The sequence below is a fragment of the Chinchilla lanigera genome, unplaced genomic scaffold, assembly GCF_000276665.1.
Source record: "Chinchilla lanigera isolate Chin_1 unplaced genomic scaffold, ChiLan1.0 scaffold00096, whole genome shotgun sequence".
NCBI classification, from domain to species: domain Eukaryota; kingdom Metazoa; phylum Chordata; class Mammalia; order Rodentia; family Chinchillidae; genus Chinchilla; species Chinchilla lanigera.
In genome coordinates this window covers 7,389,795-7,411,827 of record NW_004955497.1, presented here as the reverse complement: position 1 = coordinate 7,411,827, position 22,033 = coordinate 7,389,795, and the positions used below count along the sequence as shown (strand labels likewise).

The 22,033-nt window shown below is 41.8% G+C and overlaps 1 protein-coding gene across 1 annotated transcript in view; it reads left to right on the top strand.

Moving 5' to 3' along the window:
• Nucleotides 1–22,033, top strand: part of Flt3 (fms-related tyrosine kinase 3) — a gene marked incomplete at its 5' end in the record, with an annotated part of 83,683 nt that overhangs the window by 29,388 nt on the left and 32,262 nt on the right. The window contains 6 exon segments of the mRNA XM_013505445.1: nt 2,804–2,919; nt 9,748–9,877; nt 12,357–12,484; nt 13,028–13,167; nt 13,263–13,416; nt 14,616–14,784. Of these exon segments, the coding sequence (XP_013360899.1) occupies nt 2,804–2,919; nt 9,748–9,877; nt 12,357–12,484; nt 13,028–13,167; nt 13,263–13,416; nt 14,616–14,784 (837 nt within the window).

The following is a 22,033-nucleotide window of genomic DNA, read 5'->3' as shown; positions in this document are numbered from 1 at the left end:
TCAGGGGGAGGGGAATGGGGAGGGGAGAGGGGAGGGGAGAGGGGAGCGGAGGGGCAGGGAGGGGAGAGGGAAGCGGAGAAATAAAGAGCTAAAATAAGAGCAGTGTTGCATGGCTGTAATATGTAAAACAATGAAAAGAATGCTTGAGATTTTTTTAAAAATCTTGTTTTTAAATTGGCTATTATGTTAAATACAAAAAGTTTCCATTTCATTCTAGTTAAGGTAACAAGAAACTTCTTTCTGAGCAATGCTTGGGGAGAGAATATTTGGTTTTATCTCTATGGTTCCATGCTGTAATAAGAATTGCAATGCTATGTACACTGATCTGTCTTAGGGAACATTGACCTATCTATCCATCTATCTATCTGTCTACCTATCTATAATCTTAGCCTTAATTTGTGGCCAATGACCAAAGCTCTGTGTTAACCTGTGCTGATTGCTGCCCTCTGCTGTCGTCCTCCTCTTGCTGATGCTACTTAGGGCAAGAGGCACAGGCCATTTAAATGTCTACTTAATGATTCTAGGGCTGCTTTTCTTTTTAATTCTTGGGAATGTTCTGGTGTTCTGGTCCCTCACAGCTATAGAGTCAGCATTGCCTTTCCAGGATAATGCAGTAAATGGTATCCAAGTGGCCTGAAAAGGGCCCCGTGCCCCATGACCAGAACGGTGGAGAACATCTCTACGACTAACTTGTACCAGCTGTATATCTGTATTTGTTCTTTGTGGCCAAACACACTCATGTGCAGTTTTCAGGACAGTGGGTGTGATTCTGAAGTTTAAGTCTAAATGTTGGAGCGTATTCATTTTCCTTTCCTCTTTTGAGACTATTACCCACTTCTGGTTTTTGCTTATTTTTGTCTTGGAATTAAACCAAAATACTTTTCTATTAAGAATTTTGACTCTGGGGCTGGGGGCATAGCCCAGTGATGGAGCACTTGCTTAACATGCATGGGGCTGTGGGTTCCATCCCCAGCACTGGGAGAAAGAAAGAACAAAAGAAAGAATAAAAAGAGAGAGAAGGAAGAAAAGAAAGACACAAAAGAAAGAACGTTCCAGATAAATCTTACTAAAATTTTATGCCCAAAGCAGTTCTCACCAGATTGAGGCCAATGAACAAAGTAGCAAAAGTAGGGTTCTTTTCACTTCACAGAAGGTGCCTTCATTTCTCTAGGACAGACAACCTAGTTTGTTAGTGAAAGTCGTAGCTGTCCTGTGGGTTAGTTAGCTTAGTACCAAACCATTTTCAGTGACTTTTTAACAGTAGAGAATTATAGAAGTTTGTATCTGGACTCTGGTTCATAAGCAAAAAGATCAAATACCTAAGTTTTTAGGAGTTTAAATCAGAGCCCGGGATGTAGCTCAGTGGTGGAGACCTTGGCTGACACATGGGAAACCCTAGGATCAGTCCCCAGCGCTGAAGGACAAACAAACAAAGTACATCATTAAAATCTCTGCATCGGTAAATCAAATATATGTCATTCTAATTCACAGTCCATGTGAAGGAAAGCACAGGATTCTTGATCCATGCTGCCTAGGCCCCTAAGGCAGAACTTCTTGACTATAACATGCATTTGGATTGGCTGGGGATCTGGTTGAAATGTGGATTCTGACGAAATAGGTCAGAGTGGGACCTGAGATTCTGCACCTCTGACAGCCCCTAGCTGATGCTAACAGTTAGAACAAGACCACATTTTGAGGGGTATGAGCTTAAAAGTCAGAAATTGTGAATTTAAACTTAACATCACTCAAACTGCTAGAGAGCACTTTATGCCTTAAGGATAGTGGGTATGCTGGGCATGGTGGTGCACACCTGTAATCCCAGCACAAGGGAGGCTGAGGCAGGAGGATCATGATGAGTTTGAGGCCAGCCTGGGCTACATGGCAAGACCCTATCTCAAAAAAAAAAAAAAACCAACAAAAAAAAATAGCCACTATCACCAAATCCATATTACAATTATCTCTCTTAAGAGAATGGCCCTGGCCAAATTCTTAATCAGTTATTTGAAAATTTAAAAGTATTAACACTGAGACATCCCTCTCTTTATATCTGTGTGGTATGTCAGTGTAACTGTGACTTCACAAGAAAATACCTTGTGTTAGACTGGCTTGAATTCTTTCATCAAGAGAGAGGGGGCAATAGCAGAAGAAGAACATTCTTTATCCCAGTGTACGTCCCTTGAGCAATCATCTGACTCTGCAAAAGGGGAAATGGCGCCTCTGGCCAGGTGACTGGGCTCATCGTGGAAGGAGCAATGTCATTAACGAGAAGCACAGGCCACTGCCGATGCGTGTGTGCCGTGGCTGTGCATTTGGGGAGGGCAGACTTCCTTCCGAAGGGCTTGGGAGACCTAAGCTGATGGAGGAATGGAGCTCATTCACTTTCTAGGGTGGGATTCCTTAAAAGTCAAGATCAAAGTTGGGCATGGGAAGGTGGTGATCCTCTCTGTGGGAGGCTGAGGCAGGAGAATCACAAGTTCAAGTCTAGCCTGGGCAACTCAGCAATTTAGTGAAACTCTATTTCAACATAATAAAAAATAATTTAAACAATTAAAGGGAGTGGGGATGTAGCGCAGTGCAAAGGCCCTGGATTCAATTCCCAGCACCACCAAAAAAAAAAAAAGTCAGAGTCAAACTAACAGTGCTCAGGTTGAGTAGGGCCTCGGCCGAAGCTGTATTCTCCACACAGCAGGCTGCAGGGCACAGTCGTAGGGAGCCACCAGCCCGCCTCTGACTCAGTATGAAAGTTTATGTTTTCAGTTTCGTACATTTTCCAAAGTGACCAGTTCTCTTTCCTGTTTTACAGAGGAGTTGTATCCATGGTCATTTTGAAAATGACAGAGACCCAAGCTGGAGAATACCTGCTTTTTATCCAGAGTGAAGCTGCCAATTACACAATATTGTTTACAGTGAGTATAAGAAGTAAGTCCAACTTGCTACAAGGTATTCCCACTATTCTGCAGACGAGGTTTTGAACCCGTTCCATTTTGATCCAGGGCTTTGGACACAGCATTCAGGCTTCTCCCAACTTGTAGCTGAATTGACTGAATTCGGTTCAGCCGTCCACATAACCTGTTGCATACTGAGAATCTTTGACATGTTCCAGTGAACCCTGAGAATGTCAATGTTCCTTAAAAGCCTAAAACATATTGTATTCAGGGGCGCCATTTTTTTCGGTAACAGATGAATGGCAGAGAAAAACTGAGAAATATTTTGAAATATTTTGATATATTTGGAATTAGAAGTTCTGGGTTCTGGTTGCGATGCTAGTACCTTGGGTAGTCACTAAGTCTATCTGGGCCTCAATTTCCTCCTCTGTAAAAGGAGAATTAAAATACAACTTCCGGGGGTTGTAATGTCTCAGCATGAGCCAGGACTTTCTGACGTGGTGAGAATGTTCTTTGTCTGCTCTGCCCAAAGTCCCGGCTACTTGAACACTTGAAATGTGGCCAGTGTAACTAAGAAGCCAAAAATTTAATTTTATTTACTTTTCATTAGTATCCTTATTTAAAAAGCCGCACGTATCTAATTCCTTCTGTATACTGGGCAGTGCAGTGTACGGAAATGCCAGACCGTATGCAAACTGCAAGGAGCAAGAGAAACGCTTTTATTATTATTTTTTATTTTAAAGAGAGTAGTAAAAAAAAAAGAACAGTAGCAAAATGCCAACATCACAGACATAAACAAAACAAAGCAAGAACATTAGAAATGACACAGGGTTTCAAAACAAAAAGATAGGAATTAGCAGTGGTTGTTACATTGCATATTGTTATCTTCAACGAAGATGCTCAGATTACCAGATGTAAGAATGGAAGATTGTTCAAACCATTAAACAGAATAAAAAAAGAATCATTAAAAAAATTAGAGACGACACAGAGACAAGATGGTAGGAATTCACCAATGGTTGTCCTATTGCATATTGTTGTCCTCAAATCAGTTGCTCAGATTACCAGATATAAGCATGCAAAATTGGTCAAAATATTAAAAATGTTAAGCATTTACTGTTCCTTTCAATAAACCACCAGACATCAGACAAACCCTTTTAAAAAGTTTTTTTTAAATGTCTTTTTTTCTTTTTTTTGAGACAGCATCTCATTGTGCAGTTGAGGCTGGCCTTGAACTCATTTTGTAGCTCAGGCTGGTCTCAAACTTGCAACAATCCTCCTGCCTCAGCCTCCTGAGTGCTGGTATTACAGGCGTGCGCTACCACGCCTGGCTTTTAAAATATATTTTTTTTTCCTTTGTTTGTTTTTCTGCCGGTAGCAAGAACCGAACTCACGACCCTGCGCTTGCACGGCAGGCACTTTGCCGCTAAGCTAACTCCCCAGCCCCTGAAATGTACTTTAGTAGTGCATATTTGTAGCACCTAAGGAGTGCATTCGTTGTTATGTGAAGCAGCTGTGCAGCCAGCAGAGCCATCCCACCGTGCGCTTTGTGACTTCTCCCTTCATCACCTTAAGTACAGGCTCAGGGCTGCGCACACTGCATGCAGGGCTGCGTCTCCCTGACGGGAAAGCTGGCTGCATTCCGTAGGCTCCTGCGTGTGGGGGCCCCAGCGTGCACTGCACGCTATGGGTTAGTAAGGTTAGCTTCCCTGGGCGCCCGCAGAACAGCTCTCTGCTCCGTGGCACAGAGGTGGGGTGCAGCACCTGCATGTGCAGCCCGAGGGGCGCTGGGTGGGGAGGACCGCCGCTACCTCTTGCTGAGGATGCTCCGCATGTATCGACCCAGAGGCTCACACGGATCCCACCTGCACCGAGATGTGGGGTGACAGATGTAGCACCGCTGGCGGCCACATTTTCTGCACCTCGCTGCCCTGGGCCTTGTGTGAGCCTGTGTGACCTTACAGCTCCTGACAGGGACATTTTAAATTCCCGAAAGGGTCATTGTTGGGGGCTGCGGTGGGGGTGTTAGGTTTCAAAATCCACCTGTAAGGCAAAATCAGGTATCATCAAAATTTGTCCCGCAAAGCCCTTCAGTTACTCTGAAACTGGGAGGACCAGAGCCCTAGGAGTGAAAAGTCCAAGAGTTGTGCTTTTTTGTTCTTTGGCTTTGGTCTTGACCCGGCCCTAGTTCCTCATCTTCCTTTGTGGCTCCGTAAATATGTGTTCCAGGTTGCAAGAGGGCAGGGAATTCCCTCCCTTCCTTCCTTCCTTCCTTCCTCCCTTCCTTCCTTCCTTCCTTCCTTCCTTCCTTCCATCCTTCCTTTCTTCTTTCCTTCCCTTTCTCCTTCCCTTCCCCCTCATCTTTTCTTTCTCTCCACCCCCGCAAGGCTGCACAGTTGTAGAAGATAAATGGGCATCTGCCTGTTATATTTACGGTATCTTTCTTTCACATAAGATTTACAGTGCAAAAATATAATGACAATCATTCAAGTCAATTATAACTTTTTAAACATTATGCTATGAGGTAAGGTTCAAAACAAAAACAAAAACAAAAGCAGGGGCCGAGGACGTAGTTCAGCAGTACAGCTCCTGCCCAGCAAACACAAGGGCCCAAGTTCCATTTCCGATCCAAAAGACAAAACAAAACAAAAGCAGGTGGAAGAGACTTGGCAGTAGTCAGTGTAGAAGTCAGTATGTGCTCAGGAGTCACCAAAAGTAAATTTGAGCCTTGGCAATGTTTTTGAAAATGTAATGTCTGCTTCAGGAAATTATGTTATTATTTTAAGTTAGGTTTTTTTTTCAGATAAAAAGGGACGAAATAGGGTAGCCAAGATAGTGAAGAACTTGGAATTCCTTCAGTTAGGAGCAGCTCAGGGAATTGGGAAAGTTGAGCATAGAGAAGGAAATATTTTGCGGAGTGAAGACTGATTCTAGTGTAATATAGAGGTAGTTCTTTTGGGATTTGAATCAGAAAACCTAGGCTAACTAGCTAAAATACCTTGGATAGTAATTATCTTCCTTGACCGCAGTTTCTAATTTTAAATATTTAAAGGATTGTTATATGGAAGTTAAGCTAGACTTTAAAAAAAAATTGTTTAGAGAGTAGAATTGGGACCAAAAGTTAAAAATTATAGGGAGATAGATGCACAACCCAGCCAGGCAGGGTTGTGCATTCCTGTAATCCCAGCTGTTTAGGAGGCTGAGGCAGGAGGATCACAAATTCAAGGCCAGTCTGGGAAACTTAGTGAATTTTGTCTTAAAGTTTTCTTAAAAGAATTTTTTAAAGGTCTTGGGATATAGCTCAGTATTCCCTGAGTTCAATTCCCAGTGCTACCAAAAAAAACAAAAACAAAAACAAAAACAAAAACAAAAACAAAAACAAAAACCACCACAGAAGGGGGAAAGATATCCACACAGGATTAATAGTCTTAATAGTCATACTATTTAAAAAGTTTTTATAAATCAGTAAGAAGCAAAACAAACTTTTGAAAAACAGTAAAAATGCAACAAAAACATGAGTGGTCATTTTCTTTCTAGAACATAAAGCATAAATGGTCTATAACGTGTTAAAAGATAAACTTAGATACACTAAAATTTTAAACATTTCTTTTTTTAAATTTTTTTTATTTTAAAGAGTAAAAGAAGGATAACATAGTAATGGGGGGGCTTACTGCATTACAGACAAAGTGGTAGGAAATTATCAATGGTTGTTGTTTTGCATATTGTTAACTACAAGATAGTTTCTCAGGAAAACAAATAGACAAATAATAGTGAGTTACAGACAAAAGTGGGAGGAGATCATCAATAGTTGTTGTACTATACTTTGGTATCTTCAAAGTGGCTTCTAAAGAAAATAAATAGAGCATACATGAGTGACCAATTGAATAATCATTAACTATTCTCAATGGTTGTTGTAGGAAACACATAATAATAAACATACATCCATTTACAAAATAGCATAGGAACAATACAAACATTACAGAGCTATGGACAGATTAGTAGGAAAATACGAATGGCTGCTGTAATACATGGTGGTATCTTCAAAGTGGTTTCTCAGGAAGACAAAGATATGCAAGAAAGATCTAACAAGTAGTTACAGCCTAAGGGTTGTGAAAAATAGCATATTACCTCTTCACCAGTGACTCCTTTCACTGAGGTATGACGGCTGGAAGGAAGGCCAGGATTGAATAGAAGGACTGAGAGACTTGCACCTGTGTTTAGCAACAGGCTGTTTTCTTTTTCCTCCATAGTCATGATTACCCAGGGCTCCTCCATGGAGATGACGGTCTGGCCAGAGGGAGAAGGCGGAGTATGCCCCAGGCCCCTTCATTCCTGTTAGACTACCTGGTAGGATGAGTCTGATCTCTGGGGCCTCCGCTTCAGAGGGCAGACCGATCTCCAGTGGTCTCATTTGCATTCAGGGCATGGCCCAGGGGGCCTCCCAGGGCAGTTCCTCTTAAGGTGGCCTGGCTTTTAACAGTGGTAGCAGATGAATGCAGTCATAGAGTTCTTCTTGGGGCCCCACGAATCAGACTTAGGATCTGTTTCTCTTAGTGCTGCAGCAAAAGCAGCTGCTTTTTCTCAGTCTCTTTGTTTTCTCTCCTTGGCCGCCACCTCATAATTTTAAACATTTCTGTGAGCAGTGATTTATGACTCCTGTAACACTAGGTGCTAAGTGATTAGGTTCCACCATGGGAGTTTGAGGGGAAGACTTTTACAAAGTGTTTACAGCAGCTAGACAAAGACAGTATCTGATAGGTTAAAAGTGGAAAGTTTGAGGTCAGTAGGGCTTTTCTTGGAGGGGTAAAGTCTCTAGTTAGAAGCTGGTTGGCAGTTTCTGATGGCTAAGCTCAAGTTTCCTTGTGCTGCTTACACTGAGTTGGGTTTTGGTTTACTTAGGTAGGAATCAGGACATTGGAAGCATGGGTTCAATGGGTTCAATAGGTTCAATGGGTTCCCAATTATTGGTTTGCTTATTTTTGTTTTGTTTTGTTAGGTTTTTTTTTTTAAGTTTTGTTGAGACAAGATCTCACTGTGTAGTTCAGACTGGCCTTGAGCTCACTGTATAGCCTAGGCTGGCCTCGAACTCTTGGCATTCCTCCAAGTGCTGGAATTACAGGTGTGCACCACCACACCCAGCCCCAATAAATTAATAACTGAGAAATAAAAGTAAGATCACAATCCGATGCCGTTTTTTACCCACTAGAAAAACTAGTGGGTTGAACATTAAGAAGTCTTGGTAAGTATATAGAGCACAAGAATTCTCACATTCTGGTGTGTAACTGTAAATGAGTTCATTCACTTTGTCACTGGGTACAAAGAAAACTGAAAATGTTCATACCACATCAATGAATTCCCATCCATAGGTATTTTATTAAAGGAACTTTTACACATGTGTCTCATAGAAATGTTTGGAATGTTTATAGAACCATCACTGATAATATGAAAAACTAGGAAGAACTCAAAGGCCCACTGTGAGAGAATGAACAAATGAACTGTGATATATTTACCAGTGGAGTACTGTGTAGCAGTAAGAAATGAATGAAATATATGGCTGCAAGCAAAACCATGGGTTAAGCTTGAAAACATAAGGGTGGATGAAAAGCTGAAGCTGTGGCAGCTGCATGTTGACTGATATCCCACTTGAAGCCCAGGAACCAAGGAAATCAATATATTATTCAGGGACACTTCAGAGTAAAATTTACCAAGGGTTGAAAAGTGGGGAGAAGCACAAAAGTAGACTAAGAGATATTTACTAGTGTTCCAGGTATTAAATTGGATAGTGGATCCATAGGTATTATTACTATTATTATGCTTCAAAATTCATGTATTTCTAAGAAAAAAATTCATGTGTTTCTTTATCTACCTACTTGCATATATTATGTATTATTATATCAAAGAATACATAATAATTTTAAAGAAAGTTTATTATAAGGAGAAAGATGAGGTAGAATGAAGAGTAGGAAAATGTTCATTTAAAAAATGAGTAAAAAAAAAAAAAAAGGAATGATCCACTCTGGAATAGGATGACTTCCAGTCCTAGAAAAATCCAAGCAGGACTAGAAAGTGTATATCTTAAGCACATCTGGGAGTGGAGAATGGGGAATGTGTGTGTGTGTATATGAGCGAGTGAGTCTGTGTCTCTATATGGGAATGGGGAGTGTGTGTGTGTGTGTGTGTGTGTGTGTGTCTCTGTGTGTGTATTGGTCTATGGCAGGGGGGATCCACTAAACCTCTAACTTCTGTTCCATTTCTAACTTCACCCTACTGTACTTCTACATCATGGTTCAGTTCTATCTAGTTGTAGATGAAATTATGGGAAGAAAATTGAGTTTCACTTCTATGTTAAGCAAAGGTTTTAAGCAATATATTATCGTGAGTTTCCTCTTCTCATACATCCAGTGTTCCTATTTTCATGTGGCTTCACTCTACTTATTTTAGTTTTCTGTGGGTTTGTGGAACACCCAAATAAATTGGCCAAGAAGAGAAATGGTAAAGCTGATACTGCAGCCAGCTTTACCATGAATTTAATGTATTGGCTGGGAGGGGGGAGCTGAAGACACAGCTGTGGTATAAAATATTAACTTTTTAAAAATTATGGAAGTGCCGGGCATGGTGGTGCATGCCTGTAATCCCAGCACTCGGGAGGCTGAGGCAGGAGGATTGTTGTAAGTTCAAGACCAGCCTGGGCTACAAAGTAAGGTCAAGGCCAGCCTGAACTGCATAGCAAGACCCTGTCTGAAAAAGACCAAAAAAATAAAAATAAATAAAAAAGATAAAAAATGATAGAGAATTCTTCTTTGAGGAGACTGCTAAGATAATTATTTTTAAAATATTTAAATGTTAATAATTTATGATGCTTTAGATACACTGCTCTACACACTAAGAAGACCATATTTTAGAAAACTGGAGAATGAGGATGCCCTGGTCTGTGTATCTGAGAGTGTTCCAGAGCCAACTGTGGAGTGGGTGCTCTGCAATTCACAAGGTGAAAGGTATGGCTTGGGTTTTATTATTTTGCTCTTATTATTTTGTTGGTTTCTAATGCAGCTGGCATCATGTTGTATGTAAATGTTAATTTATTTCATTTCAACAGAAAACATTGGCTCCTAAATGTAAAGAATGACTAGTGTGGGTCTCACAGGGGAGAAGATAAGGGTTTTTCTTTTAAGCAAGAGGGCATTTGACATGTCCTCAAATCAACTACAGGATCCTCCCTGGGTGTTACACTATACGAATTAAAGTCCTTTTGAGTGCCAGGCATATAGCTGAGTGGCCCAGTATCTGCCTGGTAAGCGTGAGGTTGTGAGTTCGACTCCTGGTACCAAAAAAAAAGTCCTTTTGAGTTACCAGATTGTTGGTTCCCAGAGCACTTTTGTTGGGGAAAACAAGAAAAATACTGATTTTTAAAGTATAATTCCCTTATAAGTAAGAAATTCTCTGTGACTAAATATTTAATTTATGGTCATTTGGTTTATTCTGGACAAGCAGCTCAGTATATTTGTGTAAGGATATATGTTCTAAAGCCAGATAGCCTGGCTTTAAAACCTGTTCTGCTTACCAGCAGTATAGCCTTGGAAAAGTTATTTAAACTCTATGCCTTATCAGAAGAATGGGAGTGTGTGACTACTGGGAGCTTGGCCAGGCTCCCAATCTCCCCAAATGAGTGTAGGGCAAAGGCTTAAATAAAAGAGACAAGTGATACGGTCAGAATTCTTTTGGAGCTAAGACAAAGACTTCTCCGGATAGCTCATATTTATTGGGTCCCTAATAATTTTAAGGGGGTACAGGAAGTGGAGGGCATATCTGAGACAAAAACCCACAAAAATGAGCAAGGGCTTGAGAAATAGAACAAAGACACTTCTTAGGCAGTAAATCGAGCTAATTAGGAGAACCATCTTATCTCTAAGGTTGACAGTTTATTGTCCTTAAATCCTTTGAGTGAGATTCAGCTCCTGGCAGCTGCAGCTGTTATCTTCTCTTAGGGACTGTGAATATGAACTTTTCCAATACAGCTCGAGAGCACTGTGGTCAGCACTTTAACCTTACACAGCCGGGTCCCCAACAGGTGACAAGTGCTCACCTTAAAGGATTGTTATAACGATTTAATGCACAGATTATATGTGAAACACATGGTGGCCTGGCAGATAGTGTATTCAGAATAAGGGCTTTGTTTTGTTTCCAGTATGTGGCATAGCTGAGCTCTCACTAAATTAAGAATTCATGCAGTTTTAACAAGTTAAATTCTACTAAGCCACTTTTGTTTAAAATAAGACAAAATATGAGACAAAGTAGGAAAAAAACCCAAATTATATGACTACATTTTTTTTTGAAGCAGGGTCTCATTATGCAGTTCAGGCTGGCCTTGAACTCACTATGTAGCCCAGGCTGGCCTCGAACTAACAGTGATCCTTCTGCCTCAGCCTCGCAGGCGCTGGGATTACAGAAGTGCACCATGACATTTGGTATATGACTGTAATCTTAAATTTTAAAAGATGGAGAAAAAAAGATCACCTGTGCTATACATAAAATACATTGTATGTAAGAGAAAAAGATGGAAAGACACACATCAGCAGAGTAACAGCTATCTCAGGATGATAAGAATAACTTAGAAGTCTTTACTTTGTTTTTTTCTGTATTTTCCAACATTTCAAAATGAACTCAACTATTACAGCCTTGTGATAAGGAACAACTGAATGAAGGAGGCGTGGGTGAGGAGAAGCATACTTGATTCAAGGGATAAAGAGAAGAGTGACTCAACAAAGTTCTGCTTTGGGAAGAGTCCTGAGTAGGAAGCTCTTATTAGGGACCAAAGTCCGTGCTTAGCTGAGGTGGGAGAGAGAGCTGCTCCACTGAACACTGAGATGCTTTGGGAGGAAGAGGCTCTCTTCCTCTGTTTGCTTGGGGAATTCTAGTGCCTTTGGCATCATCAGCTTTTCCCCCGCTCCCTGATCTTCTGTGCTCTGAAGATGAAGATGCTGACCTTGTCCAGCTGTGTTAAAACCCCATCTTGCCTTTTCTTTTCACTGTTTGTCTTTTTTCTTTTCAGTGCCTTCTTTCTTCCCTGTCTTTAAAAAATAACCAAAGGAGAACTCCCCAACAAAGGACAGTTACATTATTGTATTCCCATGAGTATAAAGGTTAAATATAATAAGTAAAAATGAGTTGAAATAATGAGTGTGTAGTTAGTTCCCTTTGAACCCCGGGGCTGACACCATAGGTTTGGATTTGTTCACCTTTTGACCTTTTGTTTTCTTTGGTGATTTAAAATAGGCTCTCAAAGCTGCAAGTTTGTTCTCCTCTTGACCATGTATTTGTTCTGTTCTGTTCTGTTTTGTTTTCAGTGTTGGGGATCCAACCCCAGAGCCTTGGGCATTCTAGGCATGTGCTCTGCCTCTGAGCTTCCTCCCCAGTCATAGCTGTAATTATAAAGCATGGTTAGTCAAAGGGCACTTATTTATTTTCTGATTGCAGCTGTAAAGAAGAAAATCCAGCAGTTGTTAAAAAGGAAGAAAAGGTACTTCATGAATTGTTTGGAACAGATATCAGGTGCTGTGCAAGAAATGAACTGGGCAGAGAATGTACCAAGCTTTTCACTATAGGTAAGACTGGGGTATCATGTCCTTGTATTGTCAGTGACTGACTGTTCCTTAGAAACTATTGGGGACTAACAGCAACTGCTTAGGTAATAATTCAACTTGAGAGATTCTGCCTTTCCTTTATACATTTTATTTTATTTTATTTTATTTTATTTCATTTTAGTGCTGGGGATGGAATCCAGGGTCTTGTGCATGCTAAGTATATACTCTACCACTGAGCTACACCTAGCCCCCGTTGTATTGTTTTCAATGTAGCATCATATATATTCTGTGTGTGTGGATTTCTCATCAGAAAGTGGTCAATCTCTAAAAGATTAATTTATTATCTTTTTTTTTGGTATTGGGAATCGAACTCAGGACCTTGAGCTTGCCAAGCAGGTGCTTGTGCCACTGAGCTATATCTCCTGTCCAAGATTAATTTATTAACATGGTTAATAACATCAGCTAATAAAACCTTTGCTCTTTACCATGTTTAGGATATATTTTGTGATGAGGACAAAATCACTTTTTTTTTTTTTGTTTATTTGGGCTGTTTTCATCTTCCAGATCTAAATCAAACTCCTCAAACCACACTGCCCCAATTATACTTGAAAGTGGGGGAGCCCTTATGGATAAGGTGCAAAGCTGTTCATGTGAACCACGGATTTGGACTCACGTGGGAATTAGAAAACAAAGCCCTGGAAGAGGTAACACGACAAGTTTATCTTCTGAAAACTCAGGGCAATGAGCTAAGAGTTCAGGTTAAAACATTAAATGCAAACTCTGTTTTATTAACACCTAGGGCAGCTACTTTGAAATGAGTACCTATTCAACAAACAGAACTATGATACGGATTCTGTTTGCTTTTGTATCATCAGTGGGAAGAAACGACACTGGATATTACACTTGTTCCTCTTCAAAGCATCCCAGTCAGTCCGCTTTGGTTACCATCCTAGGTAATGCAGGCTACTCATGCGATCTTTATTCATATTTCTGGTTGCTTTTAGTGTAGAATGTGCGGTAGGTGATACGGATTCTGATTTCAATAGACTGCTACCATCAAAAAGCTGAAAAAGCAATTGTGTTAGAATAGCTTTGTAAAGATGAGCTACCCATCCCCTTCCTTTTCTGATTAAACTACGCACATGTGAATGCCACTGTCTTTGTAAATACTACATTGTAATGGGACCGTCTGTTTGTATTCTTCTGTCTTAGTCTCAGACCCTGCTTAATAAATGCTTGTCCTAAGAACCTAAGCCAATGCAGTGAGCCGTGACTTAGAGAACTGTGCAAGCACTGAGATGAATAGAGACTTAGGCGGCTATGTAGGCTTTGAAAATGACCACTCTTAAGTAATCTCAGATTGAGGTACAGCCTTTAACCATGATAAACATACTAAGAAATGCCAGGATGCTCTTAGCAAACTAGTAAAGAAATACTCCATAAAGCAACCTTGTGAGTGTTGCTAGCCAGATTGTTTTTGTGTGTGTGTGTGTATTTGTGCTTTGAGAGTATTTTATGTAGGACCTGTTACTATGTAAAGTTATGCTTGCTGGGAGCAAGATCTCCCAAACTCTGTTCTCAGTGTGTGTGTGTTGGACCAGCAGTCCGGCAGCCCTTCAGTCTCTTGAAGTTGCCTGTGACATCTGTAGGTTTATTCGTGTATTTGTATGGGAAGAAGGTCAATTGTTTTCATCCCAGTCTTAAGCAATTTGGCAATTTAGCAACAGCCCAGGGTTTAATCCTCAGTATGAAGGGAGCAAGGGAGGGAGGGAGGGAAGGAGGGGAAGGGAGGGAGAGAGGAGGGGAGGGGAGGAGGAAGGAAGGAAGGGAGGGAAGGAGGAAAGGGGAGGGGAAGGGAAAGGAAGGAAGGAAAGAGAGAGAGAGAAAGAAAGAAAGAAAGAAAGAAAGAAAGAAAGAAAGAAAGAAAGAAAGAAAGGAAGGAAGGAAGGAAGGAAGAATCTCATGACCCCTAGGATTATGAGCTCAGGGTCAGAACTGGGGAAGCTTCCTTCATTTCTTCCTTGACTATCAAACCTAACCCACAGCATGCCCATATCTGAGCTTTCTTGTGCTGAACTGATATATATATATATAAAAAAAGTATCATCTCAATACATTTCCAATTATTTAACTGATAAATGCATTTTTACAGAAAAGGGATTTATAAACGCTACCAATTCAAGTGAAGATTATGCAATTGACCAGTACGAAGAGTTTTGTTTTTCTGTCAAGTTTAAGGCGTACCCACAAATCCGATGTACGTGGACCTTCTCTCGAAAATCATTTCCTTGCGAACAAAGTAGCCTTGAAGATGGATACAGGTGAGACCACAAAGAGTCCTGAGATCTGATGTTCTGAGCACAGTCCTTCCTTGTTGTCCTCAAGGACACTTTGTACTTAGGGAAGTGGATTCACTTGTTTTGCTTTTACGTAGATAGGTAGCTTTTTTTTCTTCAGTGTTGAGAATTGAATCCAGAGCTTATACTGTACTACTGAGCTACACTCCGGGCCCACAAATTAATGGAATATTTTTTGAAATTCAAAACAAGAAAACAAACAGCACAAAGTGAGGATCCAGTAGCAGTCTTATAGTGCTTCAGAGAATAGAGCCTACTACTTGAAAAACAGAATCCTATCAGTTGGAGCATGCGTGTGTGGCGTTTTATCAGTCACAATATTGTTACTTCCTGTTTGAGAGTGTTCTCTTCCTGAGCACGCTGGCAGGTGATTGAGGAAGTAAAACTCCTCAAAAACAGGAATACACTACCTATAGGTGTATTGATTTAAACATTCAAAAACAAAATAAGTGCAGAAATAGGCCAAACAGAAGTGGTGAAGAAAATTTGCGGACTTGAACAACTGTACTCAGAATTCTCTCTTTTTTTTTAATTAATTAATTAAGTAATTATTTTTTTTTTTTCCTGGTACTGGGAATCGAACTCATGATCTTGTGCTTACCAGGCAGGCGCTGTGCCGCTGAGCTAAATCCTTAGCCCCTCTCAGGATTCTCCTATGGGAGGAATTCTCCATTTTCTCTTTAAAAGCAAAAACCAGCTCTTTTCATGCATCTTTTGAGGTATGACCCTCTGCTTATCTCTTAAAATGAATCCTGCCAGAGATGGTTTCGGGCTGGACTCTGCAGGACTCGGAGGCACATACCATTCTCAAGCAAGTCAAGGGTCTGGAATAAATCAACGTTTTGCAGCACAAGGAATCATACTACATAAGAATCATCTGGGCAAATGTTTAAAAATATGTATTTCTGGCTTTTATTCCAGACTTACTGAATCAGAATTAGGACAAATTTCTCATATTCTATTTTCTTTTTTATTCTTTCCCTCCCTCTCTCCCTCCCTTCCTGTCTCCTTTCCTTCTTTCCCTCCTTCCTTCCTGCTTTTCTTTTTTCCTTCTCAACCCCTTTTTGTTGATACAGCATCTCACTATGTTGCCCAGACTAGCCTTAAACTGTTGGGCTCAAGTGATCCTCCTGCCTCAGCCTCCCGAATATCTGGGACTACAGGCATAATACTTCATTTATTTTCTTTTTTTTTTTTTGTACCAGAATTGAACTCAGGACCTTGTGCTTGCCAGGCAGGTGCTTGTGCCACTGACATATATCCCCAGGGATGCTTCATTTTCAAGGAGACACTTTGGTGATTTTTATCCCAGATTTAGACCTGTGCTGCCTAATACAGTAGACACAGGCATATGTAGCTACTGGACACTTGAAATGTGGCTCGTCCAAATAAAGATGTGTTGCCAACTGTAAAATATATACTACATTTTGAAGATTTAGTGTGAAAAAAAGATGTAAAATGTTAATAAATTTCACATTGATTATATGTCAAAATTATGTCATTTGGGGATATATTTTATTAAGTGAACTCAATTCCTAAACTTAATTTCACCTACTTCTTTTTACTTTCTTTACCTAGTTAGCTGGAAATTTCAAGATGGTGGCTGTGGGCTCACATATTTTGTAGGAAATCCTTTTCACTTTGATTCTCCTTGATTACTGTGCTCTTTCTTTACTCCCAAAAATGATTTGTAACTTGCCCTTGCTTGGATTTATGTGTGTGTGTGTGTGTGTGTGTGTGTATGCGTGCGTGCACATGCATGTGTGTGCATGTGTGTATATGTGTGTGTGTGTGTTTCTGGAGATAGAACCCAGGGCCTTGGACATGCCAGGCAAGTGCTCTGTCACTGAGCTCCATCCCCAGCCCTGTATGGATTTTTAATTTTTAATTTTTAATTTTTTTAGTCTTTTTGAGACAGGGTCTTGCTATGCAGTTCAGGCTGGCCTTGAGCTCACTTTGTAGCCCAGGCTGGTCTCAAACTCACAATGATCTTCCTGCCTCAGCCTCCCTAGTGCTGGGATTACAAGCATGCAGCACCACGCCCAACTGTGTGGATTTTTAAAAAGAGTTGCAATGCAAGGCTGGTAAGAAACCATCCACCTTCTTTTGCTCAAACCCCTTTATGTTCAAAGGGTTCATTTTCAAGATCATTCAGACTGCAGCCTTTGATCTGTGAGCTGACTAATACATATCCCACCTAACTCAGAGTCTCTCCCGGCAGCACACTGGCATTTGGAGTTGGATAGTTCTTTGTTTTGGAGGACTGTCCTGTGCAGTGTAAGTACTACCAGCTTGCCTGGCCTCCACCCACTGGATGACAATAGCACATCTCCGTTCTCCCAGTTGTGTTGACCAAAAATATCTGCAAGTATTGCCAGATACCCCCTGGTAGGAAAATTTGCCCTTGATTCAGAACCACTGCCTTAGAGAGGGCCCCAGCCCATCATCATCCGCCCTTGCTCAGCATCCCCAAACTTCTAAAAGGCGCGGATCAAGGAGTCAGCCCTATTCCACCCTAAACTGACTTCCCATGGCTTGTGTTCAGAACATCGGTATACTCCTGTTCCCTCTCTTCTTTGGATTGTCTGCCAACACATTATCGACCAGAATGCTAGAGAAACTTCTAGTATTGTGGGACTTCCTTGTGAACTTGATTCAAGGAGCTAAAGGACCAACTCAGTGTAGTTGAACCATGTCACTTTCATATCTTCTTGTTGGGTTTGAAGCTATAAGTGGCTACAACAGTGATAAGGCAATGTCTGTCTTCCTCCCCAGTTACACAGGTTGCTGCTGTCCTGGTGACATCTTGTGTAACCTTTGGAGGTTTTACAGAAGTACTGATGAGGGGACCTTGTCTCTGATATATGGGTCGTGGCAAATTTAGCAGGCTAGCTAATTTGGTTTTACTCCATGGCCACAAGCTGCACGCCTGGCTGCTTTTCTACAGAGGTAGCCAGATGAAAGCGTTGAGTCAGAGCAGACCCTCACTCCTGTGGTGCGCTGTCCCTCCCTGGCTCCTAGTTATCGGGTAGCATGGTGACTTCTGTGCACGTTGAAGCTCCCTCTGAATTTATCATCTCCATGAAGATGGGTGCTCTGTCATGTCTCTGTCTCTACGCAATGCCTCGTTCTGTAGATGTGTGCCTAGTACATGAGCAAAGCTATCACCACCCAGGAAGCTGCTCAGAGTACACAATCTGGGCCAAAGGTAAGGCAGTGGCACCCTCTGCCCTGCAAGGGTCACACAGGTTACTCAACACCCAGCCCTCGGCATCTATTTAGAAGTTCTCAGGCTGGGGATGCAGTTCAGTGGTACAGTGCTGGCCTGCTGTGAATGGAGCCCTGGGTATGATCCTCAGCACAGTGACAAACAAACAAAAAATTATTTTGGATATAACAAGTGTAAAATTTACCAGGAAGCCACAGGAATAGTAAGGGGCACATCCTTGTCCGCCACCTACATCCAGCAGTTTAAATGATCTGCATTCGGATGACGGAGTACGATATTTTAAGCATGTTGCAAGAGCTTTTCAGTGACAACGTGATGGGATTGTTTTTCTAACCTGTAACTGAAAGGCCCTGTCATAACACCCCTCCTGTGACAGCTTTGGTGTGGTCGTGGCCTGTGTGCCAGAGGCAGCTCAGCTTCCGCACCTTCCCAGCTTCATTTCTCTAATTTACTTCCTCAAATGTCACACTGAAGCCTGTTTTTTAGGCCTTGCTTTTCTGTGCTTGCATCTTACAAAATTGTACCGCAGCCCCCGCAATGCCGTGCTGATCTCCTGGCCCAGATAAAAGCTCCCAGGATATTTTACCCCTGGGTTTGCATAATTTCTACTCCATTGGCTTAATAATAAACACCTAATCTATTTTAGTTTTTCTCAGTTTCATGGTAAAAAAATTGAAATTTATTAGAAGGTTGTAATTATTCAGGAATTTCTTCTGAAGGAGTCACCTTAGCTTTGGTCGAGTCTTGCATTTTCCTTTTCCCTGAAGTAATTAGTTTTACCATTCTGTGAATCTCAGTTCTGCCCCTAACAGACCCTATCGAACGTTTCCTGTGTGAGCAGTAACGGGGGGTTGTGTGGGTTCCGGTGGGGAGCTAGGCCTGTCCAGAACAGGAGCAGGTAAAAAAGAAAAAAAAAAAAAAAAAACAGTCTGTGAAACACAACCAAGGTTGCAGAAGCTTTTAAAGCCTCTGGTGGTACTTTTTCCTGTTTTCTAAAGAAGAGCCTGGGCAAACAAGGAAGGAGGGAAAAGACGTTTGATTCTTGTGAGATACGGTGAGCTCCCAACCCAGTCCGGTCCCATTCTCCTGCTTCTGACTGCGGTCCTGGCTCCTTTTTCCCAAGACCCGCCTCTTGTAAGTCACCAAGCACATCCTATAAACGACGGTGGCAAACCCATGGCACTCGGGCAGCAGCACGCATGCGCAGGCCTCTCTGTCAGCACGTGAGCCAAGTCGCCCCAGCACCGCCCCAGCAGCCGTGCGTTGGTACCAGTGCACACAGGGTCACGCACGTGCTTGGAGAGGAGTCGCAGCGTCAGCTGTTTGTATCAGTGAAAGCTCTGCTACTGAGTTTTCCTTGTACGACAAAGGATACTAATGCTGAGTTGTTTTTTCTAAACTAAAACCTCAGTATTCAGGTTGAATTGCAGACTTGGCACTTTGGGATAAATAAGTGGGTCCTGGGTTGCAGTTTGAGTGCTTGGTCTCTAAGAGGTTCGCCATCACTGCGGTAAAGCCGCTTACTGAAGCTGAGACAGTTGGAGCTGTTAGCATGTGCAAGACAATGTGTGCATCCTTCCTGGGAATTCTCTCATTTAATCCTATTCTATGAACTGTGGCAACTGAGGCTGACTTACCTTCCCAGTCTCTCAGAGCAAAGGCAGTACCCTTCTTCGCTCACTCGTGCTTTCTGAAATCGTCTTAAAAATAGAAATGCCACCTGTAAGTCCGTGTCTGAAGTTAACCTTCTCTTCCTGTGCAACCACTGCGGGACACGTGTAAGACAGAGACCTTTGCACAACCATGAAATTGTGATATTGGGACTCTGATTTTTCAGCTAACATGTTCTCTACGTATCTTTTAATAGCTGTGTTATATTTACACTACTATTTTAGTGACGGCATAGTATTTGATTTTTCAGAAGTTTTTGTTTTAATCAACTCCTCTTGCTGCGGGTGGGCTTTGGTTTTTCCCCCGGCAGTTTTCTTTTTATTTTCATGTGATTTTCATATTTACTATATGCCCCAGGTTAACACTCTTGCTTTCTCTTTTTTCTCCTTTCTTTCCTTCTCCATCTTTTCATCTTTCCTTCCCTCCCTCCCCCTTTCTCCTTCCCTTCTCTCCTCCCCTCTTCTTTTTTTATTTACTTTTTTATTTTAAAGAGAATAAAAATAAGCATGCAAAATGGGTCCCAAAAAATTAAGAGAAAAAATTAAGCATGAACTATTCCTTTCAATAAACCAACAGAAATCAGTAATACAGTTATCTATCTTGTGAGTGTATATATATTTTTCCCTTCTTCCTTTCCTTTCTCCTTTCCCTCATCCCAGTTGTTCTTTCCTTTTGAGCAGTTTCTTTCCTTTTCACAATATCTATTGTACCTTTTGGGTTTTATTTACTCCTTCAGGTTCTTACACTAGGGAGACAACACGATGTTTACACATGTGGGTCTGATTTATTTCACTTATGAGAATGGTCTCTAGTTGCATCCCTTCACCTATAAAAGCCTTGAGCTTACCTTTCTTTATAGCTGAGTAATATTCCACTGTATAAATGAAAATGGCTGTACTTCTCTCCTCTTCCTCTTCCCTTCCCTCCCCTCCCATTTCCTCCTTCCCCTCTCTTCCCTTCCCTTCTTTTCTTTTCCTTCCCTTCCCTCCATCCTTCTCACTCGCCCTCTGTGGTGCATGCTAGGCAAGTGCTTTCTACCACTGAGCTACATCCCCAGCACCTAAATTTCCTTTTTATTCAAAATGATCACTGGACTTAATAAGGATCATAGCAGTGACAGCCCAACACGTGTTTTGTTTGCTGTTTGCTAGATATTGTTATAAACAATCTACACAGCATTGCTGTTTTTATTTCGAAAGTGTCTTCTCCAGCAATTAGATGAGGTGGGCACTATCCTTACCTTCATCTTCCAGACAAGGAGTCTGAGGCCAGAGAGGTGGAGGAATTTGCCCACATTCCTAGCACCAGGCGGCAGAGCTGTGTGTGCAGCAGAAACAGTTAGCTCCGATGCCTGTGGATTCCGCTGCTTCTCCCTGGCGCTGCTTGACACCAGCTCCTTTCAAATTGTGAGGTTCTCGAACCCAGGGTGTAAGAGAACAAAAATACACTGGCTGGACCAGTGTTGGAGCCCTAGCCCAGCACACACAAGGCCCTGGGTTCCAGCTCCCATACCGCCAAAGCAACCCCCCCACACACATTCACTCTTTGGTTAGTTTGATTTTTCTCCAGTACTGGGAATCGAACTCTCGACCTTGCGCTTGCCAGGCAGGCGCTATGCCACTGAGCTAAATCCCCAGCCCCCAACTCTTTGGTTATTGAAAAATAAAAACATAACCAGCATGTGCCATGTTTTGCTCCTGAATTTTGTAAACCTTCAGGCTTGTCCGAGCCCTGAAATAAAGTGAACCTGGTATTGTACAGAGAAACTGTAAATCACCAGCGCCCCGCCCATTTTTATCCAACTCTTAACAGAAGCTTGGGCAGATCAGCCTGCACCGCGGCGGCCGCGGGAGCTGGGCTCTGGCTGTCTGCGTCTTCCCATGCTGTGGGAAGCCACTTTCCGTCTGTCAGCTCTTCCTCCCCGCCTTCCACGGCTTCGGCTCCTGTCTTCTCCGATACATGCCTTACGATGCTCCGCCTTCTGATTTGACTGAGACAGACCCTTGCCCTTTAAAGAAAGCATTCTTTACCCAATAGTACAATTACTCCTGGGTCCCTGGACCAAGCTGGCCCTTTTTTCTGGGCGTTATATGGAAAATAAAAATGGCCAGCACTGTGGTGACAGAGGAGAAAATCCTTTTCACAGTTATAATGTGAATACATCTCCCTAGTCTTTAAGATACTATTTCACCATGAACTCAAATTTCCTGCTGTCCCATCTATGTCAGATTTTAAGAAAAACCCTCGAGGAAAGAGAATTTTTCGAATCTCCCAGTCAGCTAAGCAGGTTGGTCCCCTTGGAATCCCCATTGT